Source organism: Fundulus heteroclitus, chromosome 3, assembly GCF_011125445.2.
Source record: "Fundulus heteroclitus isolate FHET01 chromosome 3, MU-UCD_Fhet_4.1, whole genome shotgun sequence".
Lineage (NCBI taxonomy): Eukaryota > Metazoa > Chordata > Actinopteri > Cyprinodontiformes > Fundulidae > Fundulus > Fundulus heteroclitus.
The window spans coordinates 6,540,233-6,566,705 of NC_046363.1; the positions used below are offsets into that span (position 1 = coordinate 6,540,233).

At 39.4% G+C, this 26,473-nt stretch overlaps 1 protein-coding gene across 1 annotated transcript in view; it reads right to left on the reverse strand.

The window, feature by feature from the left end:
* LOC118557447 (vacuolar protein sorting-associated protein 13B) overlaps positions 1-26,473 on the reverse strand; it is a 167,330-nt gene that overhangs the window by 90,306 nt on the left and 50,551 nt on the right. The window contains 4 exon segments of the mRNA XM_036127477.1: positions 12,963-13,087; positions 19,130-19,324; positions 20,580-20,749; positions 25,836-26,021. Of these exon segments, the coding sequence (XP_035983370.1) occupies positions 12,963-13,087; positions 19,130-19,324; positions 20,580-20,749; positions 25,836-26,021 (676 nt within the window).

Genomic DNA, 26,473 nt, shown 5'->3' on the forward strand with positions numbered 1-26,473 from the left:
CCACACCACAGAAGATGGATTTAACATTTTATGAAATGTACAACTTTCTCTTTACTTTATCTTATCAGTGTCTATTTGCAAAGTCCACAACAGTGCCAATGTAATCAATTAAGGGCTGACATATTTGTCTGATAAACACTACAGATAGTAACTGTCATAAGACCAACAATCACTTATCTGAATGTTTTCCAAATCATTCACTGCCACAACCTACTTTAATTAACCATTCCCAAAGATAGCATTCTTAAACTTGGTTAACAAAATTCTCTACCAATAAAAGTTTACAAATTTTTCAGAGCTTATTCTGGGAAATTGTGCCAACAATGATAGGGGAAAGGTACTGAATGACAAAATTAGTTATTTTGGAGCAGACTAATAAAATCTAGAATTCTATCGTTAATGTCTCCAAGCCATGATGTAACCTCTCCTGAACAAAATGAAAAATACAGTAAGGTTCCCCATTTTATTTTATTGCAAAAGACAAAATAAGCTTTATACAACACACAAGTACTCTACAGTTTTGAGATTACAAAAATAATCTAGAAACTAAAGCACCTGAGATGACTCCCGCAGTTTATCTATTTCATTTAGTTTCTAATCCAACTTCAGATCTTTTGTTTTCTTAACAGTAAGTAGATGTTATTATGACCATCTACTGTCAAAGCTATAAAATACCCATGTCTATTAATGATCTTTCCCATTAAGACTACACTGAACTAGACTTGAATTGTAAAATTTTAAATATAAAAAAAAGAGATGATGGATGTTTCTCTTACTGGATAAAAGCTAATCAAAACATAGTTTCTTAATTTTTAAGTCTAAAGGTATGTTCACACCAAAGACGAACAAGGCAAATTTTTCACATTGATCACCTGCTGTTGGTCGCTTGACACTTCGCCCCTCTCGTACAAACGATTCATGCTAACAATGCAGCAAATCTTCTGCCCAGCTCACTTCACCACATCATCAAAGAGAAAGAGCATCTATCCGCTAGCCAGTTCCTCTCGTCTGTTAAACTAACCATGGCGGACATGGATTTTACCAAATGATTCACGGTATTGTATTGTAATGTGTAAAGTTGAAAAACGCTGTTAATGCCCCTGGGTCCACCAGAATTTTCTGAGACGCACCAGGTTCGCCGAGTACCACCCCCTGGAGCTGTGTCTGGATGACAGTCGCTTCCAGCGGTACTTTCATCCGTCCAGGACCCGGTATGAAGACCTACAGACCATTGGGGAACGGATCACCCTCCGGGACATGAACTGGTAGGAATCTTCAATCAGTAAATCCATCATAGCTGAATAGAAATATAGCCTAATTGTACCATTTAAATATTTAATATATAAAAACATTTTTGTCCTATCCAAAAAAAAAAGTAAAAAACAAAGCAACTGGGCTTGTTTTCCGTAGTTGAAGACGTTTCGCTTCCTCTCCAGGAAGCTTTCTTAATTCAAAAAGTCTGGAGTAATGTGGGGTAACAAGCTTTACACTACTGCCAAACAAAGGACTTGTAATGGCTTAGATAACATGCAAATTCAACCGAAACAGGTCCACCCCCTTGGTAATGGGCGGTCGTTAAAGCCATTAAGCCAGGAGATTGCTGCTTCAACAGCAAGACTCGCTCACGAGGGCCGACTGAATTTCAAACATGTTTGATTTTCAACCGATCGTCCGATTCCTGATCGGGAGGTGGTCGTGAGAGACGAATCGCCCCTCGTTACCTCCCATATACTACACGATGCAGGATCAAGCTGAAACTCGGGCCTATCAAAAAGATTCTCGCACGACGAAAGAATCGGCAATGTACGGAAAAACTCGCCAATGTACACCCGGCTTAAGCTGGTTAATGACAGGAGCTCGTTTACGTGCGTAACTTTTCTTGGATGTGATTAAAATGTGTTCGGATTAAAAGAAAAGTATTCAGAATGCACAGTTTATTTGAGCTAAAAATCAAATAATCCGACCATGACGTGCCTTTACTCGTACCAAGCTTTATTCAAAATAAAAACTCTACATAACATTAGCAGAGTTGATGATTTCCATAAAACAACAGTAGAAGTTTTGTACTTCCTGCGGAAAAAACAACAAGCGCAGAGGTGTGTTGGTTCTGATGCGGATCCATTCTGTTGCAAAAAAGCCAGTTATAAGCAGTGTTATTTAATTTAAAATTTCAAAAAGGTTTTGTGGCTCCCAGGGTTTTATTTGCTGTGTGAAACGGGTCCAAATGGCTCTTTGAGTGGTAAAGGTTGCCGACCCCTGCTCTGATCTGCTCGCCGTTGCTCCAACGCTCTGCTGCTCTTATGGTGGCAATTTAGGGGAAGGGAGCGGATAAGCCCTGTATGGCAGCTGTTCACATGCACGTACAGCCGGCCCAGTTATGCAAGAGACTGGAGAACAACACAGAGATTCGGTGTGACGTCATACCATAGTCCATCTGAAATATTACCTTTAGTTCTTCATATCAGTATTTTGTAGTTCTTTTTTTCTAAAATAATGAAATTTTGCTTATTTGTCCTTTAAGTATTTTAATACTACAATTAAAGACCTGTTTACATATTTTAACTATATTCACTAAGGCTCCAAGTAGGTGTGGAGGGCATTTTATCTGCATCTACTATTCACATACGTACTAGACCACAAAGATAAATGCATGCCTTTTAGCCGTGGTGCATTCTTTTCACTGAAGTTAAAGCGTGCAGGACGTGGAATATGAAGTAAAAAGCATAGCACAGATATTGAGCATTTTACTTACAGTATGTAAACAATAATAGAAACCGTTTACAATTTTAAAAAATTGTGTAAGCAAGTATTTAATAATTGTGTCTGTAGTATAAACAAAAAATATATATACTGAGCAGTAGTAGAAAGAACAAAAAGCAAGTAGATTCCTCACACTGAAATAATCTGCTATCTGACACTAGCAAAAATCAACAAACCCTCCCTGCTGGCTGTTTTTCTTTTAGGCATTAAACTTCAACTGGTGGTTTATGGTAATTCCATAGGGACAATTAAACAATGACCATCTTTCTACTGCAATTTGGACCGCCATCCACTGATAATTAATTATTACACAACTAAACGTAAACTATCTGTTTTTCTGACCCCTCCGACATCTGGAGCACAATTGACACAAAATATACATACATGCACAAAACCTCACAACACCACACGAGTATACACTTGCTCTCTCTCAAGAGGCAGGTTTATTACATAGGGATTACTAAAAGAAATGTTTTAATCAAGTGCCGCAGACAGCTGCGGGCCACAAGATGAGAAAATAAAAATGATGAGGTTCATCGGGCGTCAAAGAAAAACGTACCAGATTGCTAACAGAGTAGTGTACATTCAACTTTCTGCCTCTGATCAATAAGTCCAGCAGAGGAGGAAAACTTTGACTGAAGACATTAAAGGTTAAAACACACTTTCTATAGATAAAGTTTGTATTTACAGACAACTGTGTTTTCTGTACCTCATAAGAGATTTCACTTTCACTCTCTTGCTTTTAGGAAGAAATTGAGTAGTGCTGAAGGCAGGTGGGGAGGAAGGAAAGTGGAATGCACACCACAGGAGATAATAATCCACTGAGAGCTGATAATCCATCCATCTTTCCCTACTTCCCAATGTTATCCCTCCCTCCAGTGTCAGATCCTCAGATGACTAATTCAGGAATTAATAGACTCTTTCAGCGAACTGAAAACATCTCCAGCTGTTCTTATGTGCGCTATCTTGGCTCTCATGTATATGACTAAATTTATTTTATAGTCAAGTTAAAATTTAGTAGATGTTCTTGGATTGGGTGAATGCTGCCTCCTGAACACATTACAGGATGTAATGTACATCTATGTGCTGAATTAAAACCCAAGTTGACTTAGGCTACCATATGTCACAAAAATTAGTACACGTACACAAATCCTACTGTACCACAACTTTGCTTTCTCAACTCTTGATGTGATTTAACAGTCAAAGAAAGGCATAGAAAGGTTATTAGAAGAGGAATGTCAATCACCGAGGACATAGGACTTGCTTTTCTTCAAGTCATTTCCTTAAAACAACATAGCTCAATACATCCATTGATTTCCACCAGCCATAAAACCAAATAAAACCGTCTAACACCAGATGTAAAAGAGAAAAAACTCCCTTCTGCAGAGTTGGCCAAAATATTTTATAGGCTGTGAAACAAAAAAATATATACTTTGCAGCTCACAATTCTTTACATTAAATAGGTTTTAGTAAAACGTGGAACATAATTGCATCATATGTCATTCGAACATTTCAGTAGACACCTGTTTATACACAAAGACTGCTTGTGGTGTTTTGTGTGTTCCTGTTTCTTCAGCCTTCTTAGGCAAACTTTTTTTTCTTTTCTGAGAACGATTTAATATTCCTCCAAACACAAGAAACAACTTAGTGTATCTTGTGTTTGTCAACTAAATAATTATTTGTTGCCCCCACAGCTGAACAACAACTCGGAGTTAATTATGACCCAAGCAAAGACAGACTGAGGTCAGGTCATTAATCTATCTCTAACCCTGTAGGACTTGCTTCTGTGACTTTAAGCCCATTTACAAAAAGCCATATGAAATAGGGTTTAATAGAGCTCTTTATTTCTATTATTATACCAACTATTACTAGAACATTTTAGACCACACTGGCAATTTTTGTTCAGAAGTGTGCTTTAATGCAGAAGTTGAGCAAAAAGTAAAAATTCATGGTAATATTCCATAAAGTACCCAAGGCACCATTTTTTTCAATCCAAAATCTTCTACACGGTGGCTATTCCACTTCTTTTAGTTAATGATATTGCCTTCAGATTTGGCTAGCTGAGAAATGTCAAAGGCGCAGTCCATGTTCTCATGAGTGCATCCTGCTCATGTAGTTTTTTTCTAAATTTAACTTGGCTCTCTTTTCAAGCACACGAAAAACATTTGTCATGCAATTCTTGGCTGTACTAGGAGACATAGACCAGGAGCAGCTTGCTATGAGTAACTATGAACAGGAGTAATGAGGCATTACAATCACACCAGAAGCCTCGTGCCTCAGATACCTCGAGTAGACTTCATAAATCACAACACAAGCTAATCTAGAGTCTAGACTACTGGTCCAGACATAGTAACGCACTTCTCAACTTCAAATAAAAAAGGAAGAAATCTTACAGCTAGTGCTAAATATGGAATTTTAACTGGGACAAGGTAATAGACTAAGACCAATAATGAGATATCAAGGGAAAACCAACATTCTTTTCTATACAACCAGTCTAAAACTAAGTTCTCTTTCAGATGCTGTATAACCTGCACCTGTAATACCACATGCTTTCAAGATTTAAAAAATGATCCCCTCAGAAATAGCTGTGCAACTAATAGGGGCTGCTAAAAATGCCACATAAAAGCTGGCGCAGCCCTGAATTATGGCCTGCAATGCAACGAACCACACCAAGCTGCTGCTGGTTAGTTGGTTGGTTGGTGGGCCACAGCAAGTCTCCATATGGTGTTGCCGTCAGGTGGCCCTGAAGAAGGAATATTATATGGTGTGAGCACAAGTGTGCATGCATATGCACTCATGTGTTTGAGTGAGAGTGAGGTTAAGTTTTAGGGAAATCAATGCAGGTGGCACTTCTAACATACACTGCCCCCTCTCATTCCATCTGTTCTCGTGGGAGGAACAAGAGTGAAGGAGTAGGTGTGGAATTTATGTAGAATAAAAGGTTTAACAGAGTTGCCCATAGGGTAGGGTGCCCATACACGCCTTCACTGTCGATTTGTACATACTGGGAAATTATCAAGATTCTACAATTTATTAAAATACCACTTCTTTCTGTTCAACAAATGACATATACGTTCACAATGACACATACTAAGCAGATGGATTTACTACTATGAGAACTAACTTGCTATATATATTATGGCGGTATGGTAACAAACATCTTGATTGTTTATTTGAATGTATCCCTGGTTTATGCCTCTCTTGAATTAACTGATACAGGTAGACATGGGTGCAGGATAACTTACTTATTGACAGCCACAAGGAACTCCACTAGACCCCAAGTACCAAACTGTAGTCCTTACAGACCAGGGTTCTGCAAAGTTTAGATGTGGCTGTCCTTCGAAAACTGAATCTGGGGTCTGTAGAACTTGAATGCACAAACATGAGGATCTCAAGATTTAAATACAATGACAGTAATGCTTGAGGATCAGCTTTGTAAACCAACGGACAACAAAAAACTTCCCAGTTAGTGATCCATTTAATCTTAAAAAGTAATTTTCACACTCAATATCTGCATGATCATTTTTAAGTGTATTTGGCCATTTCTGTCACTCGTCTTACCTTATACAGTGCTATGTAAAGGTAATTGCCCCTTTACAGATTTCTCCAGTTCATTCTGATCACTGAACAAATATTTTCATGACAGAAATAAGTAATGTAATTACAAAACACAGCTTACAAATAAGGATTTTATTCACTGAGGAAAAACAGCTATCCAAACCAGCCTAGCCCTGTGTAAAAAAAAGTAATTGCCCCCTTGGTAAACCAAGAATTAACTTTGAATAACTACATTCCTTTAAATAGAGCCTGTCTGACAACAGGATATATGGGATAAAAGATGTCAAAATGCAACAAATCAAATTTAAGAGCAAATGAAACACAAAGGTGTTGACATCTATTAGACTGGCAAAGGTTAAAAAGTCATTCCTAAGGCTTTTCATCTCCAGCGAAAAGTGAGAGCCATTACCAATTACCCAGATATGGACAAAAACCTGAAAAAGTGGTGAACCTTCCCAGGAGTGGCCAGCCTACCAACATTACTCCAAGAGCACAATGATAACTCATCATATGAGAGTTGGCATCTGTGGATCGGTGGATGGATTCTGTGTGAGTGGATTTAGCAAGGAAAGCTTTAAGGTGTCTTAAACGTATTAGTCTGGCAAAGGTGAATAAAAGAACCCAGAATGATATCTAAGGATATCATTCTGGTAGATATCTAATGATATCTAGGCTTAACTCACCTCCTTTATGCTAAGTGTTCATGATCCAATAACACGAAGGGCAAGAATAGCATACAAAGGGAGCATGCCCAGGCAAAAACCTCCAACCAACCAAAAAGAACAAGAAAGCCTATCTCACATTTGCCATAAAACAGCTTTATTATCCCCAAGACTTTAGGGATAACATTGAGCAGACTAAGAAGCCAAAATTGGAACTTTTTGAACAGTAAACAGCCTGTTAAAAGTGGTGATAATCTAGCAGAGCCTTTTAGAAACACACAAATTGCAAAAATGGTGCCGGTTGTGTGATTGTCTGGAGCTGCTTTGCTGCTTCAGAACCTGGACGACTTCCCATAAGAAATAAAACAATAAATTCTGGTATCAGAAAACCCCAAAGGAGAAAGTACAGTCATCAGTTTGTAGCCTTAAAGGTATTAAGCTGTCCCAGCTATTGTTTTAGCACAACACATAAATAAATTAACAAGAAGAAATATGACCGCATATCTAAAGTTTGGATGAGTTTGGACATAGAAGAATGTGTCAAAAATATAATTTAAATTATATTTGGGCTATTTGGTGAAAACGTTAATTCCTACAATAGCATATATGGAAACTGACATTATTGCAGGGAGACAAATAAGTTGGAAAGGACAATGGATCAAGTTGGCGTGAAGCAGAAAAATAAAGTGCTTTGCTCCTAACTGCCCCGGCTAAACATGTCATTATCCAGAGAATGTGCAAACAATATCTATGTAGAGACTTTTTACAATGAATTTTGGCCAATCAATCACAAGACATTTCTTGTTAGATTTGTAATAATTAAGGACAGAATTTTGTAGAATGCTGTAAACACCAATGATCTCACAGGACAACATATGGTTTCCATTAGCAAAAATCAATAAAAACGGTCACTTAAAATATTAATGAAGACTCAAAACATAACGACACCAGAGGATACGTAACCTTCCCTGCAAGATGAATTCTTGCGGTATTTGTGCGTTCACAAGCACACGAGAATCCATCTTGTCCCGCTCCCGTCTCAATTGTTCGAGCTCAAACCAAAAACAGTTTGGGCCGATCAAGAATCTTTTTTAGTGTCACCACGTGTTGCCGTGGTGAATTGTTCTTTCTGAGACAGACACCGGCTCAGGACGCACACAAATAATATATACAGGTAGACATAACAGATACAGTATTTCTCTCCCCTCCACTCATCCACCACCTCCATTTTGACTTGCATGATGAAGATAATGTTTAACCTAATCTATTTTCTCCTGAAATGTATAATCATCACCTCCACACCACGCCACAAAGCGGTCCACCAGCTTTGTCTAATAGACCCGGCAGCTGTGGTCATCTGAATATTTCTGCAGATGACAGGAGTCTGCCTTGTTCTGGAAGTCTGAGGTGTAAAGACTCAAAAGGATTGATGAGAGTCTCCTGTGGCGCTGCTGTGCTGCTGACCACCTGGTAAATCACAACCCTTCTGTTTCAAAAACTGTGGTCATTTTGACAGGTAGTCATTAACCCTGGCTACTGTTGAGGCGTCTACCTGTGTCTTCTGGAGGTTCTGACAAAGTAAATCAGGCTGACTTGTGTTAAATGTACTCCAGACATCAAAGAACATGATCCTCATGGTGCTGTATGCCTTGTCCAGTTAACAGTGACTTTGTTGAAGCAGGTGTATGATGGCGTTTTCAAATTTGGCATCAACAACATGGAAGTTTGGATCCAGCCTCCCTTGTTTCATCAGTTTGTGGTGGTGTAATGGTATTGATATTTTCTGGTGCACTATGGGCCTCTCAGTACCATTTGAGCAAGATATGCTACCTCCAGCAGAATAATGTATCTTGTCACAAAGTTTAAACCATCTCAAACTGGTTTCTGAAACATGACAAGGAGTTCACTGTACTCAAGTGGCCCCCAGAGTCAGCAGATTATTTGCAATGTGGTGGAAAGGGAAATTCACATCGGACATGCAACAGATACATTTTCAGCAACTGTTTGAGGCTATTATGTCAACATGGACAAACTCCCTGGGGAATGTTGCTGACATCTGGTTTAACCCTCAACTCTGTCAAACCTACCCATCACCATTCTTGCAGGAGCAAACGGGGAGGTTGTGTTGATGAGATTTTGACTTTAGTGACAGACAATACAGGAGGCAGGATAAGCTGCTTCCCTATAAGACATGCAGGGGTCAAATATGAGTCACATCAACTGAAATGGGTATGTCCAAATTCAGTGGTTGCATCCTTCAAAGGACCAGGCAGGTAGACCGGGTCCTCCGTCGGCCGCGAAAAACAAACAAAGGAAGAGATTGGCTATGAATAAGGACGGTCTAGCCTTCACCGGCTGTCCCGCCCTTACCTTAGCATACCATCTGTTGCCTAGCAACAGAGACAGCATTAAGCACAACTAATGGAGCCTGAAGGCTGATCTTGCTCTCTCCACTAAATGTGCATGGCTTTTATTTTTCCCTTTACATATTCCTGATGGCTTAATGTTGTTTTGCTTTAAAATTTATTGTTTTATTATTATTATTTATATCATTTCATTCATTAATCAGCTATTTGTAGTTCAAACTAATGTATATGTTTATAGATCTAAAAATATACAACCAAATAAAATTAAGCACAAATACCATTTGTTTAATTTATTACACATTTAACAACTTAAACCCTGGCTTTAATTTCACAAACAAAGCTTCTTCTTTTTTTACAGAATAATAATAATAAACTAACCAAATAAATATTAGATATCATTTGATTGAATTACTCCTGCTTTTAACTCATTTCAGAAAGCCAGCAGGAGTCCAGCCCCTAAATTCGGACACACCCAGATTTGAAGTTTCTGAGTTATGAATATTTAACATAGTGCAACAAGCTGCCGTTATTATCGTCTAATCATGTGAAACAACCATAATTCAATATTTCTCTAAAATATTCAACTTGAAGGTAAATTTAACAATTTAACTGGTAGCATGTGGAGAGAAAAGTCAAACTCTTAAATGAAACTAATGTGAGAAACAAACCGTGCTTTGGCCATGAACAGAGCTAGTAAATACTATACATTATATTAGCGCTACACAATATCAGAAAAGTGTAATTGTGATCATATTACTGAAAATTGTGAAGTGATATCAATTATGGTTAACTCGCTTTTGTCTTTGATTACAATAACACAACGTCTCCATCACTTTGTGGATGTATTAGCTTGTCAGCCACTAAAGCTCTGCATCAGGTTTAGGCAGTAAGGTCAGGTAGACTCCGTTCAACTGGACAAATAGTAAATGATGGATATGTAGTGTGTTGACGCTTGACAATTGAAATATGGCATCCTTTTAAATATTGCCTCCTTTGTGATAGCGATATTACACACACCGAGTTTACAATGTCTATTATGTTTCTATAAATTGTTTACCTCTGCTTTTTTATATAAAACTATATAAACAATCAAACTTTATTTCATAAGTTTCATAAAAACAGTCTGTGACATTTATCTTTTAAAACGGGAACAGCTAATCGATACGTAAAGAAGAGGAAAACTCTTATTCCATTATCCACTATTTGAGGGAGACAGTGAAGCTAGGAGAGAGTGGAGCTCAGACTTCATATATTTTTATTAGTAGTAGAGAACACAGACATTGAAGGACTGGCTCAAACCTGGATACCTTCCCAGTAAAGTATCCAAGTCAAGACCATCTGCAGTTCTTCATATGTTTAAATTTAAACTAACGGGGGGGGGGGGGGGGGGGGGTTAGATTCCCAAGGTGGTGCTCTGGCACAGGTTCCATGCTTTAACAGGCACTTTGACTGCAAGGTGTAAGAGAGAGAGAGGGCACAAGGTGAACTTGTGAGGGAGTTTCCCAAATACAGAAGGTTACTGACAATGGTGATGGAGTGAATAACACATTTATTTTTTGCCCCATATGGGCAAAAACATTACAAAGCTACTTTGCTTATAAAATGAAGATCAAACATAAAGACATAAAACCAAAAAGTTCTTTCATTACAGATTCAAGCCTATAGAAATTTAGATTATTTTGCAGCAGGTAATGGTGTAAGGAAATACAAGTTTATTTTTTAAAGTATAAACTGTTTAAAGGAGTAATTGCCAATAATTAATTATTTTAGATAGAAAGAACTAAAAGTAGTTTTGTGAAGAACTAAGGGTAAATAAATATGGTATGATGTCACACACCATCTTTGTGTTGTTCTCCAGTCTTTTGTTTACAAGCCGGGCCGGCTGCACGTGTACGTCCATGTTAATAGCTGCTACTCGGGGCCTAGCCCCTCCCTGCCCATAAAATGTCACCACCATGTTCACTTGCAGACGATCAGGACCACTTTTAACCACAAAACAGCAGCGGTCATTGGCAAAGAAGTTGTCAGATAAGGAAAGAGACAAAACGTGGATTAACATTGGCTTCACGTTGCCAAGGCGGAGAGCATTCCGAGAGCAGAATCAGCTCATGTGAGTAACAGCATAAAGTCAAATGTTTGTTTTTGTTCGTGTTAAAGTCTTTTTAGATTTGTGTTGCTATGACGATTTGATTCAATGTAATGATTAGGGCTGGGCAATGATTAAAATATTTAATCGCGATTAATCGCCCTGATTAATCGCGATTAATCGCATTGTATTTACAAACTCCAAGAATGAATTCAAAAGTAGTGTAAAGAGCACTTTTATTTTAATGTTCTGCTGCCATATGAACAAAAGTGTTGTAACATTTGTAGCACTTATCAGTAACACATATTTAGTGTAAAGCTCAACTTAAACATGTAAAACAAAAAATAGCAATAATAATAAATTAAAGCTTATTGCCACTGACAGGGAATTCTCTTTATGGGGAAAAATCTACCAAAAACAGGCAATTTCTGAGGTAACAGCAGGGAGCAGCATTACCATTTTATGTTCAATACCAAAGTTTAACTTGGCAGTGGTTACAACTAACTTGTTTCTGTCATATTCGATGCTGGAAGAACTTTAAACTGAAATGCTTGCTAACTCGATATGCTTGCGTTTATTTGACGTTGACACGCGTTTTTTTGTTGTTGCTTTCTCGCGTGCATATAGTGAATGGCAGGGAAAAACAGGCAAAAACACATGGATGCTTTGAAACGCGAAGCGACTTCACCGACGGCGTCTAAGCAGACCCCCCCGCTCCGCTCCGCACAAAACTTGTTCCGTTCGCCAACTCACCGCCTCGCCTAAGCAAATTCCTGCGGGAAACACCGCCTTCTGTATGTCGGCTTTGTTTTTTTCCGGCCAGCACCTTTCTTACTCTGAATCCGAGGTTTGGCTGACAGCGAGGTTATTGGCGCATTATCGCCACCTACTGTTCTGATTCAAACCCCTACACCGCAGCAACAGACCTTCACAAAATAAAAGCATGTGAGCAACATGCGTTAACGCGCGTTAAAGAAAATATCGCCGTTAATAGTCTAATGAGTTAACGCGAAATTAACGCGTTAACTTGCCCAGCCCTAGTAATGATACAATTGTGGCTTAATTGTTGGAGTTTGACCAGCAAAGGGCCAGGCGTTACTGTTATGCGAGGCGAGTAGCCCAGCTAACACGGTTAGCATTGTTTAATGCAGCCCGGCGGGCTTGTGAGCTGCCCACTGTGATCCTTGCGTACATTCAGGGCATTATTTTTGACAAAAAATGTCAAATTGAAACTGGTGGTGCTTAGATTTTCGAGGTAGAGAGAGGCACCTAGTGGTGAAATTTCACTTATATTTCCTTTAAACAATTTTAAGATCTAAGGTCCATTTTATTCTCATTTAAATTTCATGTTTTCCATGTTATGCATATATTTAAAATAAATGTGGAATTTCTGTAGTCTTTTACTGCACTCAAAATTTTAAATTCTCAGTTACATTTTGCTGAAGTTGGTATCTTTCAAAGTACAGTTAAAAAAGGTGAAACATCTACTATTCACACACAAATTTCTACAAAAAAAGTTTCTATACTCACCAAAAGGCGGGCAGCTGTATGAGTTTTCCATAGATTGCTGTGCTGAAAGAAGGGATGATGGAGATCAGGGGCAGAAAGTTCCCCATGCGGTCCTGGCATGTTAAGCCTGCCTGGAACCCAAAAACCTGCAAGGAGTAGGTCAAAGAGGAAAAAAAGACAGGACTAAAAACACACAGTTGAATAGATCAACCTAGAAAACCTAACAGAATGCATGTTAATATTTGTATGGTTTTACCATCATATCAATACCATACCAACATGTGGTTAATTTAAAAACCTCAAAACTAGTATCCCCTATTATCGACATGATTGCCTACCGAGCTGTGTATCGGTGTATGAATGTGTGTGCATTAGTGAGTGCGACTGGGTGACTGTGGCTCTAGTGTACAGCTCCAAATAAGTTCAGTCCATTTACCATTTAGACGATGAGTTTTAAAATTATCTTTTCTGACTTAGTTTGATATCAAGGTTCAAAGCCTTCCTTCTGGATACCTAAGCTACATCCGGCGCCCGGATTGCTCCCCCGGCGCCGCACATGGCAGCCCACTGCTCCCCAAGGGTGATGGGTTAAAAGCAGAGAACAAATTTCATTGTAATGTATGTTTCAATGACAATAAAGATGATATTACTATTATTATTACTACACAGTCCACATACATTGCATAGCAAGAATCTGTAGGAAAACCCCATCTTTTAACAATGTGTAAGACCAGTATCTGCAAAAAAATGAAATAAAATAAATTAAGATTCTTCCTAGACTCTAAATGAATCCCTGAATAAAAATCCCTTCCGGAAAAAAAATCTTAAATTTTATTTGTTTTAAATCCATTTTTCATATTTTGTTTAGCTTTATTGGTTTATTATGTTGGGATGGAAAAACTTTACCATTTATCTTATCTTAGTGACAAACCTTGTTTTTAATATGAAACAGCACTCTTAGAGGAGTAAATACAGTCATGGAGTTACAGTCTTCGCAATATTAGCTACATAAACTGCATGTTTTGTCCCTTTTGTGTCATGAGATCACTAAGTGATTCTACAATTTATCAGAAACTGGAAAACTGATCTACAGATCTTAAAATGTTTTGAATATAATCTGTGTATCTGTTTATTCTAACCTAACCATCCATTTTCTATACCCACTTATCCGTGCAGGGTCATGGGGGGCTGGTGAAAATCTCCAGCTGTCAATGGGCGAGAAGTGGGGTACACCCTGGAAGGGCAGGTGATATTAGCATGTGACCAAACAGTCAGAGTCTGAGTGGAGGTGCAAAAATGTTATATTATATAAATGAGGACAGTCACACAAATGTTGTCTTAGATTAACTACAAACAACAAATAATAACGCTCTTTTTCTTCATGTTTTCACTCTAGTTACTGTGCAATATCAAAAGAAAATCCTAATGTAATAAATAGATACATAAATAGTGCGAGAACCTTTGAAGATTAAATTTAACAAAAGAAAGGCAAATTTTGCTAGTTTTGTTTCATGACCTTGCTAAGTACACAGGAGATTTTAAGGTCTTGCCACTAATTTTGGAAAAGTGAGAAATGAGCTAAACACTACCCTCAAGAGAGATACCATGGCAGTCACAAAAAGCATCAATAAAACAGAGATTAAGATAAGCTTTGTCAAATCACTTCCTGAACTAGGTGAATTGCTGCTAGAGTGACCTCCACCCTGTCATGATCCCACTGAAATCCAGAGGCAGAGTTGGAACCCCAACAGATCCAGATGCTGATTGGTCACAAGAATCTGTAGCCACTGACCAGGTGACCGTTAACCCTGCAGTGACCCTTTGATAAGCACTGCCAGCAAGACATCCAGTAAACATCCTGCTTTTTAAAACCCTCCTAGACAAACACCCTGGAAGACTGGACCAACGAAAATTAGATGAAGTCTGGTTTTACAAAAAGATGAACTAACCCTTTAACTGACTGTTCTCCTTTGTTCTGTTTGAATTTTATTTGAACTAAAATACAAGGGATAAAGTACTTTGCTACCATGCTTTATTTCTATGAAAACTTGAGAAACATTTTTAAACAGGTATTCCTGACATAAAATAAAGGGTCCCACAGTACTGCAATTTTGTGTAAAATGGGATATAATTGGGGAAAAATGCAACTTTCTAAAGGTTCTGTCTGTTGTTTGTGCTACTTTTAGACAATCATAACTCTGTTACACTAATTATTTCTGTAACTAGTCATCTTTTGTTCATCTTGAGAAAACACAACGCAAAAACATCAGAATTCTGATGAGATAGGTTATTTTAAATGAAAAACCTACGAGCACCTCCAGTAACATTGTGGTTTGCGAGCTGAACTCTTTTTGGGCACCAACACTTTACCTCTCTCTAGTCCACTCCATTATAACTCTTTGTTTACTCCTTAGATTCGCAATTTGAGCTAGGCATGGTTTCATCCCCTGTAAAGGACTTGTGTATAGATGGTATTGTCACATTTGAACAGCTATCATCATATTTCTACTTGCCAAGGAAAGATTTTTAAGAGTATTTACAAGCCAAGGACTTCCTTTGTATATATGATAATTTATCCCTTGAAGTTCCCAGTTCCACCTTGTGGTGGACTTTATTTTGATGTGTTACCATGATGTAAAGAAGCTATATTGAAACTGTACAATATTCTGTTCTCTAGTCTACACGTGCCCTCAGATGTCATTAGGGATGCCAGCTGGTCTAGCGACCATAAGGCAGGGATTGGTGAAGCAGTGGGAGTCCATTCTGAAGCAAGTACATTCATCCTCTATCTGTGCATGTCACACATCATGTGGTAATTCAATGTAAAACAATTCATAGAGCCTCCTGGTCCAGAAGTAGGCTAACCCGAATCCATCCAGCACTCGATTCCAACTGCCCCCGCTGCAGTTTGAGTCCAGCAAATTTCACTTATATTATTTTGGTTATGTCCTTCTATGTTTTCCAGGTTTTAGGAATCTGTTTTTAAGTTCACATGTGCCATTACATCTGTCAATGTTCAGCCATCCCCATTCACTGCCCTCTTTGGGGTTCTGTCCCAGGGTCTTTCACCCCTAGGTTACTTTGCAAATTTTGTAGTGTTTCTGACACTCTTTGCTAGGCATTTTGTTTTGGTGATGAGGAGGAGCCCACATTGCTCAACCCACTCCACATGGATCAGGAAAGCTCTCTTATTGATGATGTTAGAAAACAATACAGTGCTCTTTGCTTTGATTCTGTGGACAAGTTCTTTGGGCCTTGACACGGCTTCGAACCACACATATCATTTTCCAGTTTTGTAGAAGGATAACCGATAACATTTTTAAAAATCTGTTTCAATGTCAATTGTGTTTGGTTGTGGTGGCAACATCTTACTTATTTCTATATTCAAACCATTTCAAATTGGCCTTCTTGCAATCTCAGTTCATATATTAGTATTTCCATCATAGCAAACTCCTCCACAAACACCAACCACTGCTCTATGGTCGCTGGTTCCTCTTTATACCATAACCTTGTGATGGCTGTTTAGTTGCTGATAGCATTACGTTTACCAGTAGGGCTGGGCGGTATGAACTAAACTTCATATCACGGTACAAATCAAATCCCTTGACAGTAACAGTATATATATCGCAGTATATTATAGGGATTTCAGGTTGAAAATGTTCCTAAAAACCAAAGATAATTTCATTGTCTTGTAATGTATGGAGTTATTTTGCAGAAGACAGTAGTCATAATGAAACCCAGCACTTTATGCTGCAAATTACTATTATTATTAGAATTATTATTCTTTAAATATCACTAAAAGCAGGTTCAAAACAATAGTCCTGAAAGTCATAAACACATTTTAACCATCTTATTCAGGGTCCTCACCAGAACTTTTTTCAGTGGGCGGCGGTGGGGGTGCTGGTGTGTCGTTCTGCTACTTCTCTGAATGTATTCCCACAGCGGAGCGTTGTGCAGCTCGAAGGGGGATGTTTGTCAAGTTAACATAAGCTAGCATTAGCTAATGTGGTTCAGGAGGTTTATAGCGGACTTTACTGACTTTCCTATGTTGTCAAACATCCGTGTCGTACTGACCGTAACGGCCTAATTCCAGCGTAACTCTCAGCGTAACGACCCATTATGCTGAAATGCCCTGGTTAGAACTCTGTCTTTTATGAAAAGGGACCATATGTAAGTAATTTCCCCCTGGGATCATTAAAGTAAGTCTGAGTCTGAGATCTTTGCACAAGTATATTGTGATGGCTCGTTATGTCACTGCATCGCTTGCTCTTTCAGTCATAAGCCATACTTTGAAAATCCTTGTGCAATTGAGTTCTGCTGTTGGGTAGCGGGGGGAAATGTTTTGGTTCGTCCCGTGTTGCTTAACCACACAGGTGTTTTAGCCGAGCGCAGCCTCTGGCTCTCAGCATATTCCAGCATGTGCTTCGTCTTCAAATGGTAAAGCAAACTGCCCGTATTACCTTTCTTTGCTGTCACCGTCAGTTGACATATCTTGCAAAGTACGGTTTCTTCTTCAACCTCTGATCTATTAAACCTGAACCAAGTCCAAATTGCTGACGTAGCACCATTTTTTACCAACTCCTCCAGCTCTGCTGTCTCTGTGCTAGCAACCATGTTTAGGCAGGTGTGATGACATAATGACGATAGGACGGTAGAGCGCAAATCTCTACCGTAGGCCAAATTCATATCGTTTTCACAATCTATCGCATTTACAGCAAAGCCCTATTTACCATGCATTTGTCTTATTTTTGTAGTATTTCATGTGTGAACATAGAGTGTTTTACGTGTTCTGGGTATTTCATATCCTATTATTTTTCTCAGAGAATATTTCATCCCAGTATTCTGTTATCTCTCGACAGGACCAGTATATGTGTGTGTGATTCACATCCATTTGACCACAATGTCACCAGCAAGGCTGTAGGCTGGACAGCAACATCTTCTCAATCTGTGGGGTTATAGAAAAATCTGACCATATTTTTCTCCAACTAAATTCTCTCCATACGCAGGAGCAAGTGGCCGTGCACTGTGTTTTACAGATTGTAAACCACTCTTCCTTAACCACTTATATGTTCCATAATTTTTTTTTTCCCCACTTAAAAAATATATAGTAGATGTTTTACTTCCAGCAATCAGCTCCCGGTACAGACCAGAGATTAATCTGCATTTTTCCCCTCGTATGCCTTCCAAAATATCTAAATTTTTCTGAGGTTTTTATGCCATAATATGTATGCATGCTTTGTGTGATTATGTTCTTTTAAATATAAAACCATTTGAATAAAGAAATCATAATTAAAAAGAAATGATTCTGCACTCATTTCCGAGTCATGTTTTACCAAAAGGTCGTATACTTAGTTCACAATCAAATGAATGTTTAACTTTTATGCATTTTTGTGTATTGTGGATTTTTGGTTGATATTGTTTCTCTCCATGTTAAAGGGACACTCTTTTGTTTGTAAGCGTGTGAACTTGCAAAATCAGCAGGGGTTAAAATATTTAGCAAGAAGGTCTTGGGTTCGAGTCCAACCCTGGGTCTTTCTGCATGGAGTTTGCATGTTCTCCCTCTGCAGGAGCACAACTTGATAGAAACAGTTTGGTAGATGGAAATCCTAAAGTAAATCATAGATATACTCCTGGTCATGAAGAAGCAAAGTCACTCTGTAGCTTTTACTATCAAGTTCATAAAAAGGTCATAGATGTCATTACAATATGTTGTTAAGTTTCAGGTAAGGCACAACGTTTCGTTTTTGAAACTGCAACATGATTAAGGAAAAGACAAGTTTAAAAGAAAACGAGATTGGATTTATTATTTGTAGATTTGTGTTCAGTCAGCCATGACTTTTGCAGATATTTTGTATATGAAAAAAAAATCACTGTTCTTTTGTAAAAGTGACTAAGTGTAGGTACACCTAAATGTGTGTTTTCATATTCATAATAGTTGTTAGGTTGACGTAGAATATTATTTTTATTCCCCAAATGTATACTTATCAGACTGCTGGCAACCATATGTAAAATGAAGACTCCACAATGTATTCCATATGACTTCATTATCAAAATACATTTAAAAGATACCCTTTATTCTTTGCATTTAATTTAATTAATAATTTAAAGCAAATGAATCAATTCTTTTTTTGTAGTTGAAGTGGTAAGAGTAAAATTTGCTCAGAATAACTGACTATTCTCCGACTCACCTTGAGGTAGAGATGTGCGTAGCAGTGATGGAGTAGGTTGTCTGGGGGTTGGCTGAGGCTGCTGACAGTACTGACTAGCTCTGGACCATACATCGGGACAGAGTGGTCAAAATTTACCCTTTCAACCTGAAACTGCACGGAGGGTAGTGGGTGCAGTGGCTGAAACACAGGCACAGAGACCGGTCTTGGTGTAGCCTGGTGGGGGAAAAAAAGGATTAAAATAAACGATAGATAATCCTTGCATTTCTGTCTGAGCCAATTCTCACATTAATCTCCTTTAGCAGAGCTCAGAGAAACATTAAAACATCTCTACCTTTCATTAAGTCTGATGTAATAGTAACAGTTATTTGAATCAAACTTCAAATACGTAGTTGGACAAAAGGTGAACATAAACTTACTTGTAAAGAGATTGTAGTCTATCTCAAATACAAGTATGGAAAATGTTGTAGATTTTAGTGTTGCGTAACAATTTTTAGACCATCTTGTTTGTGATCAAATAACTACAGTTATGATTAAATTCCCTGCCAGATTTAAAGTAATATTAATTGCATCAACATACAGTGTTTTTTCTGACTAAGAGTAATTTTACCGTTTCAGATTGACCTAGTCCAAGTCCCGACTGGAGCCTTTGGCGGAAGCTAAAGATTAGGGCAATGGCAAGGAGCCCTTCCAACCTCAAAGACTTGAAGCTCATCGCCAATGGCAAAAAAAAATCATAAGGAGGATTGACTCTATAATGCCAACAAAGATTTCTCCATTGATAATTGAGTAGGTTAGAAATGATTAGGAATGTGGCCTGTTTTTATTTAATTGTAAATAAAAAAAGATTTTTTTTACTTAATTGACTTCACATAACATGAATCTAAATGTTTTAAGGGGAGAGTTGAGAACAGTTCCTAAAACCTAAAGCCACCTATTTGTTGTGTCGTCATCACAGTCTCAGAGATATTAGCAAGACATTAATTAACTTGGCTGATCAGACGCTAACTTCTGGATTACTCATTAAATCCAGAGAAGCTGGCTGTCATCTGATTGTCCTTACAGTTTAAAAAGGAAACTTGACTCTGATTTTATTTGGTTGAATTATTTACAGTCATGACTTAAAAATAATGCTAGATCTGGATATTTCTGGGTTTATGAAATCCAATTTATTTTCTTAGGTTTCAACTTTTGCCATGCTTTGTAACTTAAGTGAAATGTGAATATTTAGTTATCAATTTCAATATGAAGACTTTTAATGTGTTATCTATAATTTATTACTACATTTGGATCAAAAGCAGTGTCTGCCTTTCTTGAATGAAAGCACGTGTCTTGCTTGGCATGTGTTACAGATTTTCACCACGCAATCCTTCAAGGCAAGTAAAGACCCTTTTAAATGTGTTAAGAAAATGTGCAACTAGCATAAAGACAGAGCTGTTGAGTGAAGCAAAACAAGATGTTCAGGACCTACCTTATATCTCAAGATGACAGGAATTAGTGTGTGAAGAAGGTTGAACTCTGCCATGGAGACAGTAACAGAGACTTGGAGCAGAGTGACAGAAGTGAGTCTAGTCGGGATGAACTCCTCTAAACGTGATATTTCCTCTGGAGTAGCTGGAACATGGCACGCCTCAATCATTTCTACAGAGATTCAGACACAAATAAAAATGCCGAAGTTAAATAGCAAAATTCAGAATAGTACTTTAGAACAAATGTAGTCATGAGTAATCAGTGTTTTAAAGGAGACAAGTCATGCTTTTAAATCCATCCTTTTCACGTTTAAATCATTCAGTCATGGTCTATATAAAGTGGAAGTGCAATTTTTTGGTCTGAATTCCTTGTTATTGTTGCCCCACATCTCCTCTTTTACCCCTGTTCTGAGGTACGTCTGAGAGCAACTCGTTTTGGTGCTGTGTCTTTAAATCAAAAGGACGCACGTCACACCCTGCCCTCTCCAGGTTGCAGATCCTCCGCTCTGTGACCTGCGACCTCAACGCAGTCCTCCCTGCCTACCTTCTGGAGGACCGGGTGTGGGGGAGGTAGAACCTCAAGGTTTGTGGGGCGGGCTCTGGTTGGTTAGCCCATTCGGTTCATGTTGGCCCCGTCTCCAGGTGAATGGGCCCATGGATCATCTGGTCTGGGATTGGAGTGGGGGGTTAGGACCGGAGCATGAACTGGGTAGGTTGGGTTATATTGCCCCCCCCCCCCAATCTTGATGTTAGGGTTCACTTCCCGGGTCCGGGGGCTGGATACTCCTCTAGGGAGACGTTGCCTAGACCTGGGAATACAGGTGTATGGTAAGTGCGAGTGTGTGTACTGCGTTCCCCCTTTTTCCCCTTTTTTTTTGTAGGAGTGTTTGCATGTGGGGGCACTGGGTGGGAAGTGTTTCGCAGATGCCATTTTTTGGCCCCGATACTGATACCCGATACCTGGCTGTGCAGTATTGGCCGATACTGATACCATACCGATATCATTACTTTGAAATTTATGTGTGTGTATATATGAAGAACTGCATACTACTTGGATGTAAAATAATTGCCATCATGACTTTGTCAAGCTGCTACCTTATTAAAGCAGGAAAAAAGACTAATACAAAGTGAATCCAGTAGAACTAGTGAGTGTTGGGAGAGAGAAGGCTGCGTTCAAGTGACATACAAACATCAAAATGGTATCTGTGACCTATTTGTTGGTACTCGCCGATACCGATACCACCATTTTAGTGCGGTATCGGCGCCCCGGCCGATACTGGTATCGGTATCGGTGCAAATGAACGTGTGAATATGACTGCGTACATGGTTGTCTCGGGCTGGCGCCGGCTCGCCCCCATGGCTCTGTCAGGGCCCCTGCCTGGTGGCGGGGCGCCCATGTGCCTCGGGTCCCTGGGGCCCATTGCTGGATCCGCTCCGGTGTAGCTAGCTGCTGGCAGAGCCCACGGGCTCGTCCCCGCGGCACCTAGGGGCTTTGGCATTGTGGCTGTTGGGGGGTTTCCTGGAGCGCATCTCTCCTCTTCCCTCAGATGGGGAAGGCAGCTTTTCCTGAGTTGGCCCCTCTTGAGCACCTTTGCTCTGGGGGTCCCTTCTGGGGTTTTTAATTCCCCTGGTGTCTGCCTCAGCGCTCTGGGGGGCGGGTCTATGGCTCCTCAAACCCACTATTGAGCACATTGTTCTTATGGATAAACCTTACATACACAAGCACAATCTCACAAATACATACAGAGGCTTGGATTCAGGTGCTTACAGATTCACTTCTATACAGAAAACCCTATTATTATCTTTAGTTGTCACTTCATATATGTCATAAATTAATACTGTATATTTTTCAGTGATGTTATGAAGGCGTTGGTTGTTTGTACCTTTAATACTTTATCGTTTGGTATTGCTGTTTTTTTTTTATAACTCCCTCTTCAGGCGAAGAAGCAGACTCAGAGAATGTTATCGTGCTTTCTCCATCTTTTCTCCTCTTTCTTTCACCTTTTCTCCCTTTTAGCAGTTTGAGTCATCTGTTTCTCTCCTTTTTTCCTCTTTTACCTTCCCTTTTTAGTGTCCATTGAAAATGTAATAGTCCCAGCATAAATGATAATAAAGCTTCTTGTATATATAATTTAAGTGGAGAACTATGGCGAAAGCAGTAAGGCTCCACTTGTGAAAGTAAAATCTGTTGGGCTCTTTTTGGTATTAAGACAACAATTCTTATTGCCACATGGCCAGACAGGACACAAATAAAGCTTTATTTTGTGCACCGCACTGTAAACTTATGATATAATTAGGAATCAGCTAATATTAATTAACCGAATGTCAGCTCAACTGGGAATCGGCAGGTCAGTGACTTGAAAATCCAGTCGTTCTCTTGTTCTCACCTTTTCCTCTCCTCTATTTTTTTAACCTTTCTCCCTTTTAGCATGTCTCATTTTTTTCTTCTTTTTTTTCTTCTACCAACCCATTTTTGTATCCCTTGAACATGAAATAGTCCCAGAATAAAATCTAATAAAGCTTTTGCTTATATAAGTCAAGCGGAGCAAGCAGCAGTAATGCTCCACTTCTCAAGGTAAATCTGTTGGGCTTTCTTTGGCATATAGACATCAATTCTTAATGCTACACTGCCAGACAGGACACTTGAAAAGAAAGAAAGAAAAAGGTTCTAACAGGTCAACAACTGACAGCTATCTTTGGTGTGTTACTGAGCAAAGAAGACACAAGATGAGTCATTTCACTGGCTGATAGGTTTTTCAAAGAAAGCACAGAGTTAAAAAGCTATTTAAAAGAAAACTGACATGACTGTCCCCAGCAGAGGTATCCCCTGCTGGGGACTGGGAGGGGTTTCTGCCAGGAAATGGTGCGTCCTTCACTGGAGCTGAGTCCACCTGTCCTTTGCTGCTCTTGAGTGCTGTGTGTTGCAGGCCTTCTACTGTTAACAACACTCTAACAACTGTACACCTCCAAGCAATGAACTATCCATTCAAGCCAAACACACGTATTGCTATACAAACCATACAAACCAAATAATCCAAATAATTGACAGTCATGCAAACAGAGGTTACTATTACGTAATTGTGGCCTGCTTAGTTTGATGGTGAATCCAGTCTTGATTTAACAAAGTCAGTCACTTCTCTATTTGAGTTGCCTGGAATGCAGCACAGGTAACAGGTAAAAAAAAAAAGTAAAAACACAACAGTAAACCTGTGATTTACAGTGACTGCTCCTTCACACAGCACCATGGTGCTGCCTCTGCTTGTGCTATAAATTATCAATGACTGTTCATAGCAGAAAGGCTAGAAAAAATATTTTCATTGCTGTTATTTTATTCATTTGTTATAATTCTTAGAGCAAAAGAGGAATCAGATCAAATTAATATCAGCAGGTCAAAGATTTACGAAGGCCAGAAATCCAAAATTATCTGCAAGAGTTACATTGGTGCCTCTCTACCAGTGTTGTAGTACTCGAGTCCGAGACTCGAACTCGAGTCCGAGTCATTAGCTAAATTTAGAGACTCGTGACTTGACTTGGACTTGAGCACTGATGACTCGAACTTGGACTCGGACTCCTACATTCAGATCATTCTGACTCGGAAATTGAGAAAAAGACTCGACTTTTTTTATATCATTAGGCTATAATTTTAATATGTCATTAGAATATTATTTGGTGTATGATTTTAATATCTAAATGTCGTACCGCGCACGTGACGTCACCATCTCATGAGCAACGCCCCTTGCCGCTAAGGTAGGGCAAACAGTGTGAGAGCGCACGTAGCAACCAGCCGTTACACATGCAACAGATACAAGGATATGACCGACTTTTCCGCTGTTAAACTTTCACAAGAGGATGTCCAGGCGCCCATTTTACTGGTAGAACTGTGGAACAACATACCAGCGTTCAGCTCAAACGATGGATTGAGTGTCGAGGGCTCGGAAAGACTGGAAACGGGACGAGTTGATAGGAAGGTAAGTCGTTGTTTTTCTCCTGCTTGGTGTTCATGCCGTCATCGGCCGTTTTTTTTTTTCTGTTTGTAGTCACCGTCCAGGAATCGGTATAAATTTTCCGGCCCGCCGAACAATTTAGTCCGGTCCGGTGGCCAAATGCATTATCATTATCCAACGGCTGTATCTCCTCGCTGCATCGACCGATCCACACCAGATTTGTTGTGAGTCATGGGGGAACACTGCCGAACGCGTTTGTGTGAATCGCCCGGTGGACGGGTCGGGAAAATGCGTAACAGCATCTGCGGTGGAGGGCGGTCGGCGGTGCGCGAACCCCGCCGGCCGGCCGGCACCGCAGCGGTGGCCAATAGGCCGGAGTGCGCTTGGCTGCGAGGGCCGATCGACGCCGCTTGCGGCTTTAACATCCTTCATATGCGGCCTATCAGCGTACCTCGAGTCGCTGTTGCACGTTCCATAAAAACAATGTTTAAAAACCATGGTTAGGAGACGTCTTAGACTTGGAAAAAGCGGTAGTTTTACTGAGTAAAACCAAGGGTAACTACAGCGAAAGAGTTATTAGTGCAATGGAATGTTACTGCTTCATGTCATACATCACACGTCAATAGTGACTCGACTCGGACTCGACTCTGATTTTTTTTTTAATGACTTGGACTTGAACACTGGTGACTCGAACCTGGACTCGGACTCGAGGCATAGTGACTTGACTACAACACTGCTCTCTACTAAATAGTATAGCTTAAACTGTATAAAAACACATATACCGCTTGTTATTTTTTGGCAATGTCTCTAATAATAATCTTTTCATTTATCCTACTCAACGTTACAACTCCACTTGGGAATCTATCATAGAAACAGTAAAAACAGGAGAACATTAAGCGAATGAGAACAGATACAAATTTAGCATACATGAGGGGGACTAATACTGACCACAGAAACAAGACAAAAGTTCTACTTAAATCATCATCTGTCATATTTTGCTGCCAAACGATGAAACAGTTTAAACCCAAAATGACACTTAGCTCCAAGTTTTTGACAAAACGACTTAGCCCTTCAGCTTTTAAGCACAGAAGCACACTACCCTTTCTGAATGTGGTTGGCTTCAAGCGTCCTCAAATAGTTTTAAAAGTTACTACTTTTACACAGCTGTGTGATGAAGAACAGGTTGTTTAAGAAGACAGCAATATGATGAAGAAAAAATAAAGCACAACTGTTACGGTGAGGGCAAATACAAGATCTAGAGAGTAAAACAGGAGAGTGTAAGGTTTGATCATACTTTAGTAAGTGAACTCTGACCTTGCTGTGGTTTGCAATAAGGCTCATATTCGTGATCCATGGCACAAGTGATCATCTTGAGGATGCGGTGGGCTGCACTGCTGTTGAGGCGGATGTCAAGAGGTCCTACCACCAGCCTCTTCATGGAGGTCTCTTGAGCTGCAGGAACTAATTCCTCTGTATTCAACACAGAGAAGTCCTGAGAACCTATAAAAAGATCATATAATGTGGGGCTGAAATAAGATTTCATACATACTTTGAATTTGAACATTTTTCATAATCTAACTGGAAAGGCATAAAGAGGTACTGCAGACAGAACAGCAACAACTTTAGATTTACAGATTTGTTTGCACATTAAGGGTGAACCCATTTGATGCAATAGCATAGCTGTGGTGTAACTCAGCAGCAGGGAGCTGCACACATAGCCAGGAGCAATCAGAAGTGAGGAAAATGTCCTTCCTCTCTGACACCACTGTCCCTTCAGTCATCTCAGGTCCATGTACCACAGGTCCACTGAAAAGACTAAGCTGTCCAACAATGAAAAAATAGAAATAAAAAACAAAGTGGGGCTGCAAAAATGAGGAAAGAAGAGGACAAAGGGTTACAACTTGCTTTATGTCCCTTCCTGTCCACGTATACATTGAACATTTTAAGCTCTG